This window comes from Acartia tonsa, chromosome 3, assembly GCF_053477335.1.
Source record: "Acartia tonsa isolate MP-2025a chromosome 3, ASM5347733v1, whole genome shotgun sequence".
NCBI classification, from domain to species: domain Eukaryota; kingdom Metazoa; phylum Arthropoda; class Copepoda; order Calanoida; family Acartiidae; genus Acartia; species Acartia tonsa.
In genome coordinates this window covers 29183993-29205756 of record NC_137262.1, presented here as the reverse complement: position 1 = coordinate 29205756, position 21764 = coordinate 29183993, and the positions used below count along the sequence as shown (strand labels likewise).

Genomic DNA, 21764 nt, shown 5'->3' with positions numbered 1-21764 from the left:
TCGAGGGCTAAAGATACGAATAGAAACTTAGTTAGAACAAAAAATTGTTAAATAGAGGAAGAGAAAAAATAAAGTATTTGCTTTTTTTTTAAGAAAGTAAGTAATAAGTAAGTAAAATATCTTTCTTGAGAATAATTTTATTATCAATCAGTTTAATTTCAAAAATAAAATATTTGCTTTTTTAAAATATTTGCTTTTTTAAAACTCAATCTTGTTTAGGTAATAAGTAAAACATTTTTTCTTAAAAATATTTTTATTATCAATTAGTTTAATTTCAAGTGGAAGGTTGTTGAATATAGTTGGGAAAGAGTTAAGAGGGGCGTGCAGGAGAAAGTTTCTATTGGTGCCCGGTTCGTAAGCAAAGTTGTTCCTGTTCCTAGTGCCATACGTATGTCTGTCTTGAACAAAATTCCAGGTGTTTTCGAAAATTTTGGGAAAATTGCCTAATTTATAGGCGTGCATAAATTTACAAACATTGAATTCAATTAACAGGTTAAATGGAAGTATGCCATTAGATTTAAAGAATTCAGCTGTGTGAGCTCTGCTAGGTAAATTTTCGATTATTCTAATGGCTTGCTTCTGCAACTTAATGATTGGTGCTAACAGATACATAGGACAGGCAGTGAACAGGAGACAACAATATTCGATATTCGACTTAATATAAGAAGAATAGAGTAGCTTTAAGTGTTTCTTGTCCAACAAATGACGCATTACTTTCATACTATAAATTATTTTAGAGACTTTGCTATAGACTTTTTCAAGATGATAAGAAAACTTCATTTTCTCGTCCAATTGAATTCCCAAGTGTTTGATACTACCCTCATTGGTACCGCTCACAAGATCCAACTTAGTGATTTTTGACTCATCATTTTCGTTATGATTATTCATGTTTACATAGACTTCAAAGTTGGTCTTAGCGGCGAGCTCAGCGGGGGTGAGTATCTCACGGGGGGAGGAAAAGACCATACATTTGGTCTTGCGGGGGTGAATAAGAAGTTTATTGGCATTGTACCATTGGGTCAGTCTGGGGACAAGCTCCTTTGCAAGGTTGATCAATTGTATAATATTCTGCTTTTCAATGAAGCCCACTGCGTCATCAGCAAAGAGATTGATTAGGATCTCTTCACTGCATGAAACAAGGTCATTGATAAAAATCAAAAAAAGAATTGGTCCCAGGACTGACCCCTGAAGTACGCCAATGATAATGAATTCAATTGTGGAGGAGAAAAGGCCCTTAAAATATACACGCTGTTTCCTATTTGCATAATAACTACGGAACCAATCAAGTGCAACCCCCCTTATCCCTGAATTCTCCAGTTTGCTAAAAAGGATGTCCCTATTTATCATGTCGAAACACTTCCTTATGTCCAAAAATATGGCCATACAGGAAGTGTCTCGACTGAGTGCTTGGGTGATCAATGTGCTTAAGTTCAATACATTGTGAAAGGTTGAGATTCCTTTCATGAAGCCAAACTGGCGGTTGCTAAAAAAAGACCGATCTTCCAAGAACTTAACCAGCGTTTCACAGACATATTTTTCAATGGGCTTGGAAAAGTTGTCAATGAGTGAAATTCCTCGATGATTATCTGCCTCGCTGAGTGAACCTGATTTGTGAAGGACAACTATTTTGGAAGTTTTCATTTTTTCAGGAAAAGTGCCATTTTGAAGTGATAAATTATAAACATGTGTTAAGGGAGTGGCAATGGTATCAGCACAGCGAGACAGAACATACATCGAGACATCATTTATGTCTGTGGAACGCTTAGGTTTAATACTACGAATGATATTAATAACCTTGAAGGGGTACAATGGCTCAAAGAAGAGGGAATCTTGACATGGGGGTGGTAAATATTCAAAGAAATTTTTGGGGGTGGAAGGAATTTCAGGCCTTAGGGAAGACCCAATCTGACTAAAATAACGATTAAATTCATTAGCTATTTCTTGGTCATTTTCAATTTTGTTTGGGCCTACTTGAAGGTATGTGCACTCAGGGGAAGATTTACTAAACCCAATGACTTCCTTTAGGGTTTTCCAGAGTTTTTTCCCATCCCCGTTTGCATCTCTTATTTGTTGTCTGTAATATTCAATCTTTGCTCTTCTCACTTGCCTATTGTAATTATTCCTATAGACATTGTAAATACTTTCATTTTCAATTGTTTTGTCTTTTAAAAAGTTGCTGTACAAAATATCTCTATGCAATCTACAACGCAATAAAAAGTCTGACATGAAAGGCTGCTGAGGCTGGGTACGTTTGTTTTTTCGTTTTTTTCTAACTGGACACTTTTCATTATAAAGTCTCAAAAAGGTTGAAATAAAGTTATCATAAGCAATGTTTGTGTTGTCTTGGTTTAAAACGTGATTCCAGTTAGTGTGGTAGAGTGCATAGTTTAAGGCATCAAAGTTTTCATCATTCAATTCTCTTTTTTCAAAGAAATCTGGAGGTTTGGGTTTATTTACTCTGTCTATTCGGAATGAATTAATAATTGGCAAGTGATCGGAGATTTTTGAAGTTAAGACAAAGGAAGACATTAGGTTTTGAATAAAGTTACCTACCCCGAATAAATCAAGAAGGGTTGCAGTGGTTCTAGTTACTCTAGTAGCTCTGGTAACGGTATTTATGATACCGTTAAAGGAAAAAGACTCAATAATTCTCATGGAGTTGCTATTTATATTATTTATTTTGAAAAGATCAAAATTGAAATCTCCTACAATGAAGTATGGTATGCTTAAAGCTGCTATTCTATCAATCAGGTCCAAAAAAAGTTCAAAAAATTCTTCTATTTCAGCACTACTCTGATTGGGTGGCCGATAACAGTTTAGTAAGCAAAACTTTAGTCCATTGTGGGAAATTTTTAAGCAAATAGATTCAAGAATATTTTCTTTAAATGAAAATTTATCAAATAGTTTATCTACTTTATAATATTTGCTTACTAGAATACCCACCCCTCCCCCCCTACTTTTTGTGCGGAGTTTAACATGCCAATCGTAATTATTAATTCCATAGCAATCCATATTTACATCCTTATTCAGCCATAATTCTTGAAAACACAGAACATTTAAGTGGATATCATGTTGTCTAAAGAAGTCTACAGTGGAGACAATATCATTGTATTTAGAATGTAATGACTGACAATTAATACTAAAAATATTGAGAAGGTTTTCATTGAATGTTTTCAGTTTCTGTACGATACCTTGTTCACTTGAAAAAACGCAATTTATTCCGAATTCGTTCTCAAAATCGTTAAAGTAGTCGCCGTAAATCGGATTCATAAGATTTAGACCAATGTTATCGTTTAAGTTACCGTAATCCTGGTTAATCTGATCATTAGGGAGGTTTGTCATAGCAGAGCTGGTCCAGGAGCACCGCAGGAGGAATCGTCTTAACATCAAGTATGGACATCTGAAACACAGTAGATATTAGTGGACAAATAAAAATAGGTAATATACAATATATTATCGTTAAAGCGAAAAAAATTACCATATTTACTATGGTTATTCCGATAGCGTTTAGTTTATGTGTGTGTTGGGGGTGGCAACACATTTCAAGCTAGTTTAGTTCCCCCTACTCATTTTCATACAAGTTCCAAGTATTTTATATGCTAATCAGCAGAAAAATAAGAAAAATAGATTGAAATTAATATGCTATGTTGGCGTTCTAACAAGTTGGGTAATATTTAATATTAATATTATAATAATATAGAGTTTACGTGGATATAAACATTAAGTTTTTCGAAATAAATCACTTTGTAAATGAATTTAAAAATGATGATAATAATTTTGTTAAGTACCTTTTTTTCCGACGTATAAGATACTTAACCTCATGATGTGATTACCGCCTTTGTAGCTTTGCTTTGCTTAGCTTTGTTGGCGGTGTCTCTAGCTTTGGCCCTCGTGGCCACAGGATCAGAAGGTGCTGAGTCAACGACAGGGGCAACAGGTACAGAAGGTGCTGAGTCAACGACAGGGGCAACAGGTACGGAAGGTGCTGAGTCAACGACAGGTGTAGATGCGGCAGATGCGGCAGACGTGGCGGCAAGTGCGGCGGTGTGTGTGGCGGTAGGTACGGCAATAGATGCCGCAGGTACGGCGACAGACACGGCGGCAAGTGCGGCAGACGTGGCGGCAGATGCGGCGGCGGTCACGGCGGCAGGTGCGGCGGTGAGCGCGGCGGCAGGTGCGGCAGTGAAATCAGCTGTAGCGGCGGCTGCGGATGCGACGGCGGCAGGTACTGACTGTGTGGGCTGTGCGGCTGGTGCAACGGCTGTATGTGCGGCGGTTGCGACGGTTGCGGCAGAGTCTATGGGAGGGAACACAGCTAGGTCCCCAAGAGCTGGGGCAGGGGCAGACGTTAAATTATGTTGAATCGTGCTGGAAGGGTGGGCTGTGATCGTACTAAACTGTCTTGGGAAGTCATCCTCTGTTAAGTCAGCCTGATTAGAGAAGAATGTTTTCCTTTCCTCAGGCGCTAGCTTGTTGAAACAAAGGATAGGCGGTGCCTCTGACAGAAAAAAATCCTCGCTTCCAGGTATGGGTTGGGCCATTTCCTTCAGGTCTTTGCCAAACGGGTTAAGGCAGCGTATCCAGCGGCTGCCGTTCTTGAGCTGAAATTGGACATGTTGGCCAGCGACTTTGGCCCTCGAAATCTGGTTTGTGGCATACACAAAGGTCATGGTCTTCCTGTTGAGGTCGGACATATCTTGCTTCGCCTGGACTAACCTATTGGGGAAGAACGGGACCGGTGACGCGTTGTTCCTGGGATTGAACCTCTTGATCTCGGCGTTGTAACGGTCAAGCACAGCCTTCTTATTGTTCATCCACGCGTCGAGGTAGGATCTAGACATAAAACGAAAAATAAAAACGGGGATCTGGCCCTTTGTATATGGGAGCATATGGGCACGCTCGACGATATCACAAAAATGTGAGGGAATATATTCTAATTCTCCACGTTTAAGAGCGGCTTCAAGGGTGGGCCTTATAATGTTTCTAAATATGATAAACTCTGTAATATTTTCACGGCTCCACGGCTGCTGAAAATTCACTATTCTACAACTCCAATCGCGGCACCTTTGCTCTCTTATCGAGTTTTGTAGAAGTTGAAATTTGACGAAATTTTCTCTCGACGATTCAATAGAGTTTAAATAGTCTTTTTGTTGTGTAATCGTGGTCCTAATCGCTTTTTGTTCACTTGCAACAGATTTAGCATCTACGAAATTTTCTATACCTTCGATAGATTGAATTTTAACATTTAAATCTGAGACTCTCAATTTAATATCGTTTATTTCGGTTTTATGACTGGCAAAAGTACTATGAATAAGCTCATCCCTTACCTTAGCTATATTCGCATCGTATTCTTTAAACTTAACATCCAAAGCAGCGTCCAAATTTGTTTTAAACTTTGACCAATATTCTGGGTTGTCACACGTACTACAGGCCATGATGAAGTGAAGATGGCGGAACCGAGGGTGCTGAGTGAGTGTGGGTCAGCTGACCAATGGTGGGACGCGAAAAAATGTTAGCCAATGGGAGAGCTTATTTGTCGGGAGTACTTTGCGCCGGTAAAAATGTTGCCAGACCGATAAATTATCATAAAATTATCAAAAAAAAATTTGAGAGTGTTTTCACCAAAAATTGTTCATTAAGTTAAAGCGATTAGGTTACACATAAGTTAAAAAAAAACTTTTAATTCATTAATGTTTTATTTTCACTTTTTTTGTGTTAACAATTGACCGATACGTTAACACATACACATTGCCAGGCCTAAATACGAGGTGCCCTCTGGCTACAGTGTCTTCCCTTTCCTCCAACTGCGGAGTGACCACGGGCAGTGGGGAGAGGGGAACTAGTTGAGAGAGAGGGGGAAGGTAGAACTGAGCTTAACACATGGGGTAGGGCGGGGGAGAGCTTGCTAAATGCGTGTGCTCAGCCCGACTCTCTGAACTAAACTCTATCTATCTATCTATCTATCTATCTATCTATCTATCTATCTATCTATCTATCTATCTATCTATCTATCTATCTATCTATCTATCTATCTATCTATCTGTCTGTCTATCTATCTATATATCTATATATCTATCTATCTATCTATATATCTATCTATCTATCTATCTATCTATCTATCTATCTATCTATCTATCTATCTATCTATCTGTCTATCTATCTATCAATCTATCTAAATCTATCTATCTATCTATCTATCCATATATCCATCTTTCAATCTATCCATCTATCCATCCATCTAAAGGGTTAGCAAAAAAAATGCGTACTTTTTAAAAATTGAAATTGCGCGGCTTGTGTTAATAGTATAATGTTATGCATATCGTTAGAACCGCTAAGAAGTCTATTTTTTGGAAATATAAGAACGATTCCGCTGCTACGTACAGTTACGGAGCTACGTGTTAAAATGTCCCAACTGATGTAAAACTTGACTTACGAGTAAATTTTAAAATATAACTTAGAGAAATTAGAGAAGATATTTTGCAAAAAGAGATGCCTACATTTTTTAATTTCAAATTGCGCGGCTTGTGTTAATAGTAGAAAAATGTTACGCATACCGTTAGAACCACTATGAACTGTATTTTTTGAAAATGTAAGAACGGTTTCTGTGCTACATATAATCTAGGAGCCAGATGGAAAAATGTCCCAAAATTTACTCGCAAGTTAAGTTTTAAGCCAGTTGGGACATTTTAATACGTAGCTCCCTAACTATACGTAGCACAGGATCCGTTCTTATATTTCCAAAAAATAGAGTTCATACCAGTTCTAACAATATTTATAACATTTTTCTACTATTAACACAAACCGCGCAATTTTAATTTTAAAAAAGTACGCATTTTTTTTGCTCACCCTTTATCTATCTATTTATCTATCTGTCTCTTTATCTATCTCTATCTATCTATCCATCTTTTTGTCTATCTATCTATCTAAGGAAGTGATAATCTGTGACAACAAAGTATAACGTTATAAGCTTCTGTAGATTACAATTAGTGGTTGAAACGTTTGGACACAAAACTTAATAAGCCAACCAATCAAAATTCACTTTAATCCACAAAGTTGTTGAGCAAACCAATAAGGAAACGTTATTATAAACTTTGGGAACTAGTGTAATAAACAGCCCATTGTCCCCTCTCTCTCTCTGTGTAGATTAACGCATATCTTAGGATAAAGCTTTTCTTGGGTGAATTGTTTCGTATAAAGTGAAGCCTATGACAAAACATATTATAAGTTGAATTTCTTATAAAGTTATGTTTCTAAAAATTATAACTTTAAAACTAAAGACGTTAAAAATGGTTCCTACTGCTTCTATGTCAGGTGTGCAACATAAATAGGCGCCACTAATTACCCTGCACAGTTAGAACTCTTTAGACAAAGGTCATGCAATCAAAGGGTTAGTAGTCTGTATGATGGGTGTTGGTAACCATAGATATATTATGCAGGGATCTAAAGGGATAGTACAATGAACAATAAATTGATTTCCCAATGACGTTACACAAAATTACCCCTTCTGTAGCGTAAAATTAGTGGATAAAACGTATAAACACTCAAATGAATGATCCAACTAATAAAACTTTAATGTAGTTCCCAAAGTTGTTGAGCCAACGAATATGAAAACATCATTATATAACTTTGGGGACTAGTATAATAAACAGCCCATTGTCCCCTCTCTCCATGTATATTATGTCTACTGTCAACCACCTTTAAAACAAGTCAGGGAGGGAGGGGACATTGGGTTGTTTATTAAGGTAGTCCCCAAAATCTCAAATTAACGTTTTCGTATTCGTTGGCTTAACAACTTTGGAGGCTCTTATTGAATGACATAAATATTATTCTTTATTGATATGATTAAGATATTTTCTCGTATTCATTCGAATCCGGTGGATAGGAACCGGTTCTCATCCATACGAAAAAACTATGTCTATCATCGTATTATATCTAATTTGAAACATTTTTTTCTTTCCAGCAGTTTTTAAGTTGTAGTTTTTAACTTAGTTTATCTTTGATTTTTTCGTTTAAAGATAACTAAATTACCCTGTATTATTGTTTGGGTACCTAATGGTTTACTATTAGGTACTTTCGTAGTATAATTACGGTCTAAAAAATTTAAATTTCAAAGCAAATTAATTTTGATTTTGTTTTAGTTTGTTGAGGCTGTGAGGCAAAATTTGTCATTTATCCATCGATACAAGTTTTGGCGTGAACCCAGAAGGGTGCCGCTGAAAAATCTCATTTTTTTTCTTATTTAGGCTAGGATAGAGCTACAGAAGATTTAAACACGGCAAAATGACCGTCTCAGTGCGTAGAATTCACACAAAAAATTTGGGGTTGATAGCTCAACGTTTAGGGGGCTGGACCACAAGATGTAAGTCCATCGATACAAGTTTTTGCGTATCTTTTTCAGCAAACATCGTTTGGTCCGACAGGGAAGGAGTTGGAATCTTGACCCCATTTTGTACACGTGTGTATCTCATCGAGACGAACATTTTGCCACCTTGAAGTCCAAAATCGGTTGAGAAACAAAAAAGTTTTCCTAGGAAAAACTGATTTTTAAAGAAAAATTGATAAAAAAAATCGCCAAAACTTGCATCAGAAAATCAAACACTGAATAATCTAATTTTCTTTCTCATTTGGGCTAGGATAGAGCTACAGAAGATTTAAACACAGCAAAATGACCGTCTCAGTGCGTAGAATTCACACACAAAATTTAAGGTTGATAGCTCAATGTTTAGGGGGCTGGACCACAAGATGTAAGTCCATCGATACAAGTTTTGGCGTATCTTTTTCAGCAAACATCGTTTGGTCCGACAGGGAAGGAGTTGAAATCTTGACCCCATTTTGTACACGTGTGTATCTCATCGAGACGAACATTTTGCCACCTTGAAGTCCAAAATCGGTTAAGAAACAAAAAAGTTTTCCTAGGAAAAACTGATTTATAAAGAAAAATTTATAAAAAAATCGCCAAAACTTGCATCAGAAAATCAAACATCGTTTGGTCTACCCCCCTAAAAATTGTCCTAAGTCCACCAAATTTTTTGTGTGAGTCCCTGGGGTCGAGACGGTCATTTAGACACCTTAACATCGATTCTAGCTCAATCCGTTCGCTAGTTATCGAAGAAACATGGATTTTGTCAATTTGGTATTTAATGTTTTTAAACATTTATAAGTGCAATTTTGAAATCTAGTGTATTTTCTTGGGGAACTATGATATATCTCCGAAAGTCCACGGGGACCCTTTATGAACTCAGTAGAGGTTTTAGTGTAATATCACAACTCAAAAGTGTCTATTAAGCTAGTCAACTGCTCTTTAGAGGGTAGATAGAGCCCTCTTAGCGTAGTAAAGGAAGCTTATAAGTATACAACGGTTGGTTATAACTTTTAACTTATGGTTATAACAAAAGTTAAATATCTTTGGTTCTAGCTTCGAGAGGGCTATGTTAGGGGTACCCTGGCCCACCTGGGTACCAGCTAACCTGGGTATTGGTTTCCTGGCTTAAGTAAGAGTGTCTTTAGGCTGGGTTACAGTAGTCTAAGTACGTTTAAGTAGAGAAAGGATGCCTATAAGCGGGTGACGGTAGGGTAGAGTAGTCTAACCTTCTCCCGCTTGGCAATGGTTACTCTAGGCTTACTTACACTTAATTTGATAAACCAACCAATCAAAATTTATCAAAAGTCCTCAAAGTTGCGAAGCCAATAAATAAGAAAACGTTATCATAAAACTTTGGGTACTTGTGTAATAAACAGCCCATTGTCTTCTCTCTCTCTGTAGAATTCATTAATCAGTGGCATGAACAGGGTTTTGCCAGGGAGGTGCGCTAATCATATACCTATCAATATATATGACATTCAATATACAATATATCTATCTATCTATCCATCTGAAATAACATTTAATTTCTGATAACAATTATGGAGTTGCTTCTCTATAAAAACAAATTTTATTCAACTGTTATAAACTGTTACAGGAATCATCATTTAAAGTTTGAGATCGATATAACAATTCTAACATGCCTAAACTTAATTTAAATTTAAAAATCAATATTTTTCAAATTATAGGTCAACCTATTTTCTCTAACAATTATAGAGTTGCTAAGCTCTGTAAATTGTACTTAAATATCACAGAAATCTTCATGCTAACAATCATTGACCTATTAAATCGAATGAAAAAGAAATTAGCTGAAAATAAATGTTTCTATATTCTTACAATTGTGCCTCTATCTTAACTAATGGCCCAGAAAATCACGTTTTCCCCTGAATGTAGCTGACGGGCATATGAAAATACGGACAGACGGACAATTGGTATCACAGACTAGCTTCGCTACTAATATTAACATTTTTTGGAAATGAAGAAACAAGGATGGCAACAATTGAAAAAGCAAGGCTAAACAAGCATTGAAGACATTTAATAAAAGTTTCTTTAAAGACGGATATTTGTAATTATAGAGTAGCTGAGCTACTAATAATAGAAAATCATGTTTCCCCTAAAGATAGCGAATATAAGGACGGAGTCTAAGAGATCTTAGCTGACATTCTGACTTTGTTATATAATATTTCATATATATATCGCAAAATATAAAAATAGCCTAAAAACTACCCTGGACTAAATCAAAGTTTTCCTGAAAATTGTATAATTAGTTTTTTTCAGCGCGGCGGTTTAAGAGATCTTAGATGATATGCAGACTTTGTCATGTTATACTAGCGGCTTCACCCCTAGCCTCTAGGGGCTGTGCCCCAAGAGGTTTGATTCAACTAACTTTTCGTGTTTTAGATTTTAAAGAAAATATAAAAAGAATTGGAGGGGTATTTTTTTTTTGGGGGGGGGGGGGTAGGGGTGACCCAACCCCCAAGAAAATAGTTATAAACCTTTCCGGGACCTATGAGAAGCTACCCTGTAAAGGAGAACCCGATTGGTTCAGCGGTTAGCGAGATCCTTGTTACAAACAAAGAGACAGACAAACTGACAGACAAACAAACAGACAAACAGACAGACATCGTTCTACTTTGTATTATAGATTGGAGTAGTTGGGTGATTTTTTAGCATGTATAAATCTCACAAATACTTAAAATGCAAAAGGAATTTAGACAATGTCTCTCATAAATACCTTAAAATGCATAAACAATTGCATTATTGAATTCTTAAAGTAGAATTTTGTTGGAATTCATAATAATTTGGCTTCTTTTGAAGCAAGTGGCTGGAAGCTGGCTGCATTATAAAAACACGAATTCTTAATGTAAAATCTACACCGTAAAAACAGATTACTTTAAGATTTCGTTTTTTAGCAGCCGACTGCTAAAAAATAGCTGATTTGAAGCCGGCTGCCGAATTCATATTGTATGATTTATAATTTGGCCTCACACCATTACAATTTTCGAGAGTAGGGTCAATTATGCATATTTTATTGAATATCATACACATTTTGATAAAATAATATGTTTAATTTAATGATATTTTTGTTTTTTGATATTTGTATATTTATTCTGGAATTTTCTTTAATTTTAGTATTATAAAAATACGTGTTGTTTCCTTATTTCACATGTAATTTACAACAAAACTTTCATAATAATTTCTAGACGGTTCTATATGATTAAAGTATAAACTAGTGCTCACTAGAAAATTCTAACCAATAGCGTGCGAGTATTTTCTCTCCAGCCAATCAGAGGCCAGTAAATTTCCGGCAGATTTAATTTGCGTCAGAGAAATGTTCTCGAAACTTCGCGCATTTTCCTACTGCCTTTATATACTCACGCAACTCACATTTCAACTCAGAATACAAAGTTTTACTAAACAGTGAACATTAACATATTGCACTTAATTATTTACCAAATCGTTTATACTAAAAATGGCAAAGAAGGCTGCTATTGGAATTGATCTCGGCACAACCTACTCTTGTGTGGGTGTGTTTCAACACGGCAAAGTTGAAATTATTGCCAACGACCAGGGCAACAGAACAACACCCAGCTATGTCGCTTTTACCGACACTGAGCGTCTGATTGGCGATGCTGCTAAGAATCAGGTTGCTATGAATCCTAACAACACTATCTTTGATGCTAAAAGATTGATTGGTAGAAAGTTTGATGATTCCACAGTTCAAGCTGACATGAAGCACTGGCCTTTCAAGGTTGTTAACAACGGTGGCAAGCCCAAGCTTCAGGTTGACTACAAGAATGAAGAGAAGCAGTTTACCCCAGAGGAGATCAGTGCTATGGTCTTGATAAAGATGAAGGAGACTGCTGAGGCTTATCTTGGCCACCCAGTTCATGATGCTGTTGTAACAGTTCCTGCCTATTTCAATGACTCCCAAAGACAGGCAACCAAAGACGCTGGCGTGATTGCTGGCCTTAACATCACAAGAATCATCAATGAACCCACTGCTGCTGCCATTGCCTATGGTCTTGACAAGAAGGGAGGCACTAGTGGTGAGAAAAATATTCTTATCTTTGATCTTGGTGGTGGAACTTTTGATGTTTCTGTTCTATCAATTGATGAGGGTATTTTTGAGGTAAAGGCTACAGCTGGTGATACTCATCTAGGTGGCGAAGATTTTGACAACAGAATGGTGGACCACTTTGTCCAGGAGTTTAAGAGGAAGCACAAGAAGGACGTTACTGGTAACAAGAGAGCTTTGAGGAGGTTGAGAACAGCGTGTGAGAGAGCAAAGAGAACTTTGAGCTCAGCTGCCCAGGCCAACATTGAGATTGATTCTCTGTTTGAGGGAATTGACTTTTACACTTCCATCACAAGAGCTAGATTTGAGGAGCTTTGCTCAGATCTCTTTAGAGGAACACTCAACCCTGTGGAGAAAGCTCTTAGAGATTCTAAGCTTGACAAATCTGCTATTCATGAGATAGTTCTTGTTGGCGGCAGCACAAGAATCCCAAAGGTCCAGAAGCTTCTGCAAGATTTCTTCAATGGCAAGGAGCTCAACAAATCCATCAACCCTGATGAAGCTGTTGCTTATGGAGCTGCAGTTCAAGCTGCTATTCTGAATGGTGACAACAGTGAAGCAGTGTCTGATTTGCTGTTGCTTGATGTTGCTCCTCTTTCCCTTGGTATTGAAACTGCCGGCGGTGTGATGACCAGCTTGATTAAGAGAAATACCACCATCCCCACCAAGCAGACCCAGACATTCACCACCTACAGTGACAACCAGCCAGCTGTTACCATCCAGGTATATGAAGGAGAGCGTACAATGACCAAGGATAATCATCTGCTTGGCAAGTTTGACCTGACAGGCATTCCCCCAGCTCCCAGAGGAACACCGCAGATTGAGGTTACTTTTGACGTTGACGCCAATGGAATCTTAAATGTATCAGCTGTGGAGAAGGGCAGTGGCAAGCAGGAGAAGATCACCATCACCAATGATAAGGGAAGATTGTCCAAGGAGGAGATTGAGCGCATGGTCAATGATGCTGAAAAATATAAGAACGAGGATGAAGCTCAAAAAGAAAGAATTTCTGCCAAGAACGGATTAGAATCATACATTTTTAACCTCAAGTCAACATTGGACCAGGATGAAGTCAAGAACAAGCTAAATGCTGAAGAGCTGAACCAAGCCAACACCAAGCTTAATGAAGCTCTAGCCTGGCTGGATAAAAATCAGTTGGGAGAGAAAGAAGAATATACAGAGAAGCAGAAGGAACTAGAGGCTGATATGAAGAAGCTGATTGAAAAGCTGTACAGTGGCACTGGCGGACCACAGCCTGGAGCTGGAGCTACCTGCGGGGATGAGGCCAGACAAGGCCAGAAAGAACCCACCATTGAAGAGGTTGATTAATCTTCAAACAATCTCAAAACCTTTTTATATCTGTGATTTAGTTAAATATTGTAAATTATTTATTTTGTTTTAAAATGATTCATCCTTAATAAAATTTATTATGAATAATCTAGAGTTAGTTTTTATTTTTTTATCAATTCCAAATTATAAATATTTGATAAACAATGCAATGTTTATCAATGTGTATTTATGTAGCGTAGCAACAATAAGGTAATAGAAATGTAAAGGAATTTTAATGAAATCAATTGAAAGTATTGAAGTATATTTCAGTTTGAATCAAATACGAGTACTTTTAAATCTAAATGTCAAACGTTGAAAAATCGTGGGGGCGTATATTAGGGAGAAAACAAGCACGGTGAAAGTGAAAATTAGAAAATTCTTAGGTACATATATCGATAAGAGAACTTAAAATACTTAGAAAAATGGATTTTAAGACAGGAAAAAAAATGTCAATTAAGATTGCTATTTCCCCTGTCATTTATTGGTCAGTCGGTTCATCCATTAAGAAATGGAGGTGGTATAAGTAGGGGGAGGGGGGGGGGGGGTCTTTTCACTTTATTAGAGAACATGATTATCTAGTGTAAGATTTAAGTATTTATAAATCCATTATAAGGAAAAATAAGTCTTGAAGTAGAGGTTTCGTGATTTTTCATTAAGAAAACTTTAGATATAATATACTTACTTGCGAATGACCAGCATGTCAGCATAAGAATACACACCCATGAGCTTTTCCACATAGACACACACCACCTAATTGAGATAAACAGGTAAACTATTGGTTTATAAAGCTTCCTAATCGTATTGCCTGTTTTAAAACTATCAAGTAATTACCAAATAGATATTATTTTAGAAATAATTCATTTTGCCAGCTTATAAGCCTTAAGGTCATGTTACAAAAAAAATAATTTGGTTTATAAAAAACTTAAGTTTATTAATCCACAAATCTAAGAAATGTAGAATAGACATAGTAACAAAACTGGTATTAATTTTAAGATTTTTATTGAAATATTTGTGGAAAATTTTCTGTAATATAATGCTATACATGGTTTTTCAGTATGGCTGAGAACTAGTTCTATTCAAGCGGATTAATCGGTTTAAAAGCCATACTGTAATAGTTATTTCTCGCATCTTATTATAAAGAGCTATCCGCAGATGTAAAAATGTACAATTGTAACATTAAAACCAGTTTTGTTAGTCAGGCCTTAATTCATGTTTTTTGTTTTGTTTTATTATTAGAGGAAAACTGTCTGTAATACGATGCAATGCATGATTTTTCAGTATGACTGACAACCGGTTCTATTCAGCAGATTTCAATCGGTTACGAAGCCATACTGGAGATATAACTATAACTACCTCTTTACAGTATGTGTACCACACTGGTAAATTAATCACATGGATTTCTCTTTTTATATCACAGCTCTATTAAATCACTAGAGTTGGCTCGATATAACTATCTCCCTATTGGCTAGTTTTCTATATGCATATATATTTCTCAATAAATCTATTTTCCTCACCCGGCATTACTATTTAAACGGAAGTAAATATTTAATAATTTAAATAATCTTAAAAAGATCTTTTAAATTATATTTTTTTCTTTACATTACCATCACCAAAGGGTTTATTATATGATTACAATTTTAGTTCAATATTTGAACACACAAAGTGTCGCCACAATCGAATTCTTTTAAAACAGAGTTTTCTTAAATTTATTATATCATAAATTTAAATTTTCTTTTTTATGATTAGAAATTAAATACTTCATTATAATGTAAATAGCAACATGAAATGAAAAAAATGAATTTGTTTTTAATAAAGTAAAATAATGAGTCTTATCGTTCTGGGCAATGAGAGTTTATTATGGATTATTGGATCACTATGAGTTTCCAACGAATAGTCCTTGGAAAACTTGAGCTCGTTTATAGACATTTATTTCCTATATAGATCTGACATGGATCTTGAAGCAATTAAGCAGGCCGTTTGGTACAGGTTAAAAATTGGAAGATTTCATTAAATAAAAGTTATCGCAAATATACTTAGTAAATAACGTCAAGTAAATTCCATAAAGAGACATTACATTTTAAATATTTATTACTGATGATTTTGTGTATAAAATTCGTCAATCTATGATAAATATATTATTTTTTGGACGTTGAACCAGAATTTTTATGTACTACTACTCAATATAAAATAATACTCCCCTGCTGGTTAAAATAAAGATTACCCCCATCCACTACCTGTACCCTATCCCCTTCCTACTGGATAAACGAACATACCAATATATGAGGTTGCATGTACATAGCAGCAGTAGGAACCTCTTAAAACGTCTTTTGTTACAGAATTATCAATCTTAAAATTCTCTTTCTATTTCAAAACAATCTTCAAATATAAGTTTAGATAACAACATTTTTGAGAAATAAAAACACGATGAAGACTGTCCCATTAATTAGGTAAAATTAAGCTAAGAATTTTGGTCTTATGTTTATTATTGTTTTTCTGTATAACATTAATTATAATAAGACATAGTTGATTAGAATAATATACGTGGATATATTGACAGGGGAAAATTTCAATTAATGTTGCTAACATGGGCCTCATTTATTGGTCTGTTCGTTGGTCCAGTATAAGGTGAGAGGTTGGGGTAAAAGAGGAGGATGGAAGTATCGTTATTTTAGCCAGCAGCGATTATCAATTTATCAGAGTACTTGAAAATCTGGTGCAATATCCAAGCAATAATACATCGAGTTCTATTAGTATCTCATCATATAAAGATATGTGAGTAAGAAAGCAATTCTACATCAAGGTTTACTCTTTGGTCTAGCGGTTGGTCGATGTTTTAGTATTTATTTAGCAAAAATATTTTGAAGCAGATAAAATATTATCAAGATGCTAAATTAAACATGACGTATTATCATATTTTTTTCTAAGTAGTTTTATTACCCTTCTATCAATTTATTTATTTTGTGTAAACCTATCATGTTATATATCACAATACTAGAGTTGGCTCAATATTATCTATATCGCTATTGGCTAGTTTCCTATAAGTACATATCTATTTATCTATTTCTCAATAAATCAATTTTCCTCCCCCGCCATTACTATCTAAAAGAAAGAAGTAAATATTTATTAATTTAAATGATTTTAAAAAGATTATTTCAATTATATTTTTTTCACATTACCATCACCAAAGGGTTAATATAATTAAAATTTTAGTTTTAATATTTTAACACAAAGGAAGTGTCGCCACAATCGAAATCTTTTAAAATACAGTTTTCTTAGATTTACTCTATTATGAACGTATATTTTTTATTTATGAAATAAGGATTAAATACTTCAATGTAATTCAAATATCTACAAAAAGTGAAAAACTTAATTCATTCCATAAACAAATAGGATAAAGGTCTTATCGCTTTGGTCAATGAGAGTTTAATGAGGATTATTGGAGCACTATGAGTTTTAAACACTTTACCATTGGAAGACTCGAGCTCCTACATAGACGTTTATTTTCTATATAGATTTGTCATGGATCTTGATGCAATAAAGCAGGCTGTTTTGTAAATGTTAAAAATTGGAAGATTTCATTAAATAAAAGTAATCGCAAATATACTTAGTAAATAATTATCTTATTAAGATGTGATGTAGCTAGAAACCTTACAAAATTCATTTAAATATGTTTGTCCTAAATTGGTATTTTCAGCTATTGCAACGGCCAACCCAGGGTATGAAAGTTCCAAATTATGCATAAAATAATAAATTTGAAGTAAATGTAATATTCTATCCAAGTAAAGCAAATATACCTAATTAATCAAACAAAAATAAAAACGCATTTTACAAAAGTGCAAGCTGACAAAGTTTTATTTAATACATACCCAAGTACAAATTTTTTTATTGTTTCCATTCAAAAATTCAAATATTATAACAATTCATAACGTGATTAATCATTGGTTACAAGTACTTTTCAAAGATTTCTTCTTCCTTCCTTTCTTAAAGCAGCTAATTGTTCTTCATTTGCCCTTAACAAATAATACCATACAACTAATTAGTTACAATTACTAGAATTAATTACATTTAGGTTTGATATATTTATGACGTATGAAATTTACTACAAGCTACCTTGTTACATTCATATGAGCATCATATGCGTCCCTAGAAATTTGTTTAAAAGACATTTTTAGAGTTTTTGGGGCTTGGGGTAGTAGTTAGGGGGACGAGGCAGATTACAATTTAAAAGCCAGGAAAGGGATTGTCCAAATTTGGCCTTTTGAAAGAACTTTAATTGCTTTCATAACATTGAAAGCCTGATATAAAAGTAACAGGATTACTCCCTGTCTGTGTGAACAGGTTTCAACTATTATGGGGAAAAAACCATCAATAACCCAGCCTCTAGGAGAAAAAGTTACCCTCCCAAAAAATATGTTTAACGTTTCGTCTAGGAGCGTAGCTATTAGTATCTGTAATACAAAGTAGCTTGATGTCTGCCCGTCTGTCTATCTGTCCGTCCCTTAAAATCTCGCTAACTTGGGGCATAGCCGCTATTAAAACATAAAGTAAGAAGGTTTTTATTTTATACCTGGCTCTAATTTCACTTTCTTCTAACTCTTGCTGCTTGGTTCTGAAATAATATTTATATTAATACAAAAGTAACATGATGTTTGTCTGCTTAAGAGTAGAAAAGGATCTCTTTTACAGTGAAGATTTTATTGGTTCAGGGCAGGTTTATAACTATTCTAGTGAATGGTACCATATCTCAAAAGAAATCACCAAATTAAAACAAAATTACTTTTTCATTTAAAATCTAAAATTTAAAGGGGAGGGTCAACTTCCTCTCCCCTTCCCCCAAATTTTGTGTAGATATGAAAACGTTTGTTATGAATTATCAATCTTCCAAAAATAAATGTATGCATAAGCAAGATAACTACCTGGTTCTAGTCAGGACAGGTTCACCACCCCGTGAACAAAGGGTTCTTTAACCCCTGCTCCCTCAATTCTTCTATTTTAATCTTCCTATAGAATATTAACCTACTGTTTGCTGACCTGAAAAGGTTAAGGTTTCTGTCTGCAACTAATCTTGCTTCTTCTGCTTGATTTCTAAAAAAAGGATATTTACTACATAATAATATTTACTCTTTATCCTTAAGTTTAAATACACAATTAACACTTAAGTTTAAAGCACTCATATATGTACATAAAAGTGTTTTTTTTTAATCGAGTAAATTTATTACTAAAGATACATTGTTTTTCTTTTTATGTTATATATGGATTTCAACGTTTTCCCTTACATTGCATCTAGACCACTAACAAACAAACTTCTTGAAGAAACAATACATATTTAAGGTTGGGTTAAGTTAAAGCTGAATGGGCCCCGAAGGGAAAGTACCCAAATGGTCCTGCATGGTTGAAGCCCAACGTATGGAGCTAGATGAAAAATGTTTTCAAAAACTTGAAAAATAAGTAGAGATAAAGGGGAAAGGGGCTGGATGTCGGTGGTCAAATTTACCTTGACTTTTTTGATTATTTTTTTTATCTTCCCTTTTAGTAATGAATTATCCTGTAACGCAATTCCAATAATAAGTTTTAGTTGATATATTAATAGCAGAAATGAGTTTACCTGTAAGATTCAACTTTAGTTTCCAGACTTTCTAAAAGTTCCTCCATCATTCTAATTGCTCGGGAATCTTCTCTTCTCTTCATTTCTAGTTGCTCTGCCATTCTATAACAAAAGTGTCGGTATGAAGTATTGTCTGCCTGTTAAAACCTCATAAACTTGCAAACATTGAGGTGGTGACAAAAAGGGGAAGATAGCCTTTCCAAATTTACGAATCATCTTATAGTGCCTAATAAAAAATTACGTCATACAATACAAATGACCAATGATAGGTCAGTATACATTGTAACTGACCAATGGTAAAATTATACTGGCCTATCATTGGTCATTTGTATTGTATGTTTTAAGTCGAGTGTTGGCACTCTTCTACATTTGAAACAATTAAATGAATAAATTCTATAACACAATTCTAACATGTCTAAATTTACAACCAAAGCTCTCCATTACGGCCAAACGGACGTAAATTTTGCTTAGCACCTGTCAAATTTCTCTTGTTCTGCTTCTGCCTTCCTTCTCTCTACATTAGCTTGTTCCAGCAGACCCTCCAGCATGTCTAAACGCATCTCCAAGCTACTCTGCATCTTTAAATTAACTTATTCTGAATAATGAATTATATTTTCACAACTTTATATAAAACTAGTGGCTGCCTTTAGGAGCTCTAATAGCCTAAAACTATTCCAAGACTCAAATACAAAAATTAATTTGCCTAAAACAGTGCAGCTCCATAAAATGGAGCAGTCAATCGGTTAAGTAGTTATTGAAATCTCAATCTTCAGTAAAAAAAAACCTACTACTTTATAGAATAGGTTAAAAAGAACAAAGTTGTCTGTCTGTTTGTTTTAATAAATTTTAAACTTTAACTTCAATATAAAGCAAAAAAATCATTTTGCTAGTAGACTGTAAAATATATATTTAAAAAAAAATTTTAATACCATGTTATGTAATTATTGACTATTGATATAATTATAGTGTCATACATAAAAAAGAATGATTAAATCACAAAAACTGCTTTAAATACATATAAAACTTTACACTATGATCTTGACACAACAAAAACAAAACTAAGCTAAATTTTCCTTTCACCTGATGCCATGTAATCTAGAGTTCTCAAAAAACAGCAAAAAAATTAAGCAAATACACATACGTCATAGGTTGGGTGTTTAACCCCCACAAAATTTGAAACCCCTCATTTAACCCCCTTAAATTTTATAAATTACATTAGATTACCCCTCAAACCTTTAGAACCCCATATTTTACTCCACTCAAAAAAGCTTGGACGTCTCTGAGCAAAAGAGTTGACGTTGTTTTGTTATGTTTTCATTGTTTAAATTGAAAGCAATTGTTGAATAAAATAATGTTCAGAATTTTCAAGTCTCTCTTTTGGCTAAAACATATTTTTGGCTGTTACTTGTTGTTGAATTTTACCTTTGAGGCTTGAGAAAGCTTTTTAGGTATCTATGTATATGTTCACATGTACATACACGACTGTTTGTATGTAAGATCAAATTGAAAAGTATTTCTTATGACACATACTTTTAAAGATATTCTTGTATAAAATAAATTTTGTAATACAGTTTTTAATTGCGGAGGAAGGGAGGGAACTTTGGACTGTAAACTTGTTACCAAAAGTTTTATACCTATATTATAGTACATAAATGTTTCTTTTATTGAATTTGATTGGAAGTTTAAAACTATAAGTGTCCAAACTGTTCAACTAATAATTATAATCTACAGAAGATTTTTTTACATCTTCATTTTGAATCTATATAAAGTTATAGTACATTGTCTAATCCCGTGTTTCGATTAATTTTTACATATAGACTTACACAAAATATTAAATGACAAATATTATTAAGCTGCTTTTCTTATTACTAATAATAAGATGTTTTAGATTAATAAGTATGTTAATATATAAATATTTCCGTAACCTTTTATAAAACGCAAAATAAAATATGAATCTTTCTTGGAGATCATAGATAATTAACAAGCAAATCTTTCGTATTTATAAAAAAAATCACGAAACCTTCACAGATTCTTCTATTTATTTATTAAAAAATAGAGGAAGAAAATTTTACAGAATTATGATTATTTTGCCAATCCTTAAAGATAAAGAATTTTCTTTAATTATCTTTCTAAAATAAAACTTTTAGGCACCTTTTAAAAATATTAGATTCAGGGAGGGAGGGGACATTGGACTGTTTATAACACTAGTCTCTCTATTTATAATAACGTTTTTTATTCGTTTGAGGACTTTTATTGAATTTTGATCGGTTGGTTTCAATTTATCAGCCATTGTTTTTATTGGATATATTTTTCAAATAGTTTTTATTTCCTACCGATGATTTCATGCTTGTTTAATAGATGACTATAATAATATCGAATATATTAAGAGA

General features: G+C 34.4%; 4 protein-coding genes across 4 annotated transcripts in view; 1 reads left to right on the top strand and 3 right to left on the bottom strand.

Annotated features, from left to right (window-relative positions):
- Window positions 1-15144, bottom strand: part of LOC145313844 (uncharacterized) — a 34793-nt gene extending 19649 nt beyond the window's left edge. Inside the window, exons 1-2 of the mRNA XM_080153489.1 lie at window positions 15123-15144; window positions 14452-14519 (exon numbers count right to left, since the gene is read on the bottom strand). Of these exons, the coding sequence (XP_080009615.1) occupies window positions 14452-14506 (55 nt within the window). The 5' untranslated portion in view covers window positions 14507-14519; window positions 15123-15144. The remainder of the gene's footprint in view (window positions 1-14451; window positions 14520-15122) is intronic.
- On the bottom strand, window positions 3674-5708 carry LOC145313842 (uncharacterized). The gene is made up of 2 exons (XM_080153487.1): window positions 5328-5708; window positions 3674-4833 (listed from the first exon to the last, which is right to left on the bottom strand). The coding sequence occupies exon 2, from the start codon at window positions 4812-4814 to the stop codon at window positions 3819-3821; it is 996 nt and encodes a 331-aa protein (XP_080009613.1). The 5' UTR covers window positions 4815-4833; window positions 5328-5708; the 3' UTR covers window positions 3674-3818.
- LOC145313843 (heat shock 70 kDa protein 1-like) lies at window positions 11686-13877 on the top strand. Its single transcript, XM_080153488.1, has one exon. It carries the CDS (start codon window positions 11835-11837, stop codon window positions 13767-13769), a length of 1935 nt encoding a protein of 644 aa, XP_080009614.1. The 5' UTR covers window positions 11686-11834; the 3' UTR covers window positions 13770-13877.
- Window positions 15145-17636: 2492 nt separating the features above from the next.
- On the bottom strand, window positions 17637-19982 carry LOC145313845 (uncharacterized). Its single transcript, XM_080153490.1, has 5 exons — window positions 19849-19982; window positions 19375-19476; window positions 18801-18854; window positions 18337-18378; window positions 17637-17779 (listed from the first exon to the last, which is right to left on the bottom strand). The coding sequence occupies exons 1-5, from the start codon at window positions 19950-19952 to the stop codon at window positions 17725-17727; spliced, it is 357 nt and encodes a 118-aa protein (XP_080009616.1). The 5' UTR covers window positions 19953-19982; the 3' UTR covers window positions 17637-17724.
- Window positions 19983-21764: the final 1782 nt, after the last annotated feature.

What these genes read in the sequence shown, in the direction of transcription:
- LOC145313843 (XM_080153488.1), top strand. Translation starts at nt 11,835, where the DNA reads ATGGCAAAGAAGGCTGCTATTGGAATTGATCTCGGCACAACCTACTCT.
- LOC145313845 (XM_080153490.1), bottom strand. Translation starts at nt 19,952, where the DNA reads ATGCAGAGTAGCTTGGAGATGCGTTTAGACATGCTGGAGGGTCTGCTG. An exon ending in GAACAAGAGAAATTTGACAG is followed by an intron (nt 19,477 to 19,848) that starts GTGCTAAGCAAA and finishes CTTTTGTTATAG; the next exon opens with AATGGCAGAGCAACTAGAAA. An exon ending in ACTAAAGTTGAATCTTACAG is followed by an intron (nt 18,855 to 19,374) that starts GTAAACTCATTT and finishes TCCTTTTTTTAG; the next exon opens with AAATCAAGCAGAAGAAGCAA.
- LOC145313842 (XM_080153487.1), bottom strand. Translation starts at nt 4,814, where the DNA reads ATGAACAATAAGAAGGCTGTGCTTGACCGTTACAACGCCGAGATCAAG.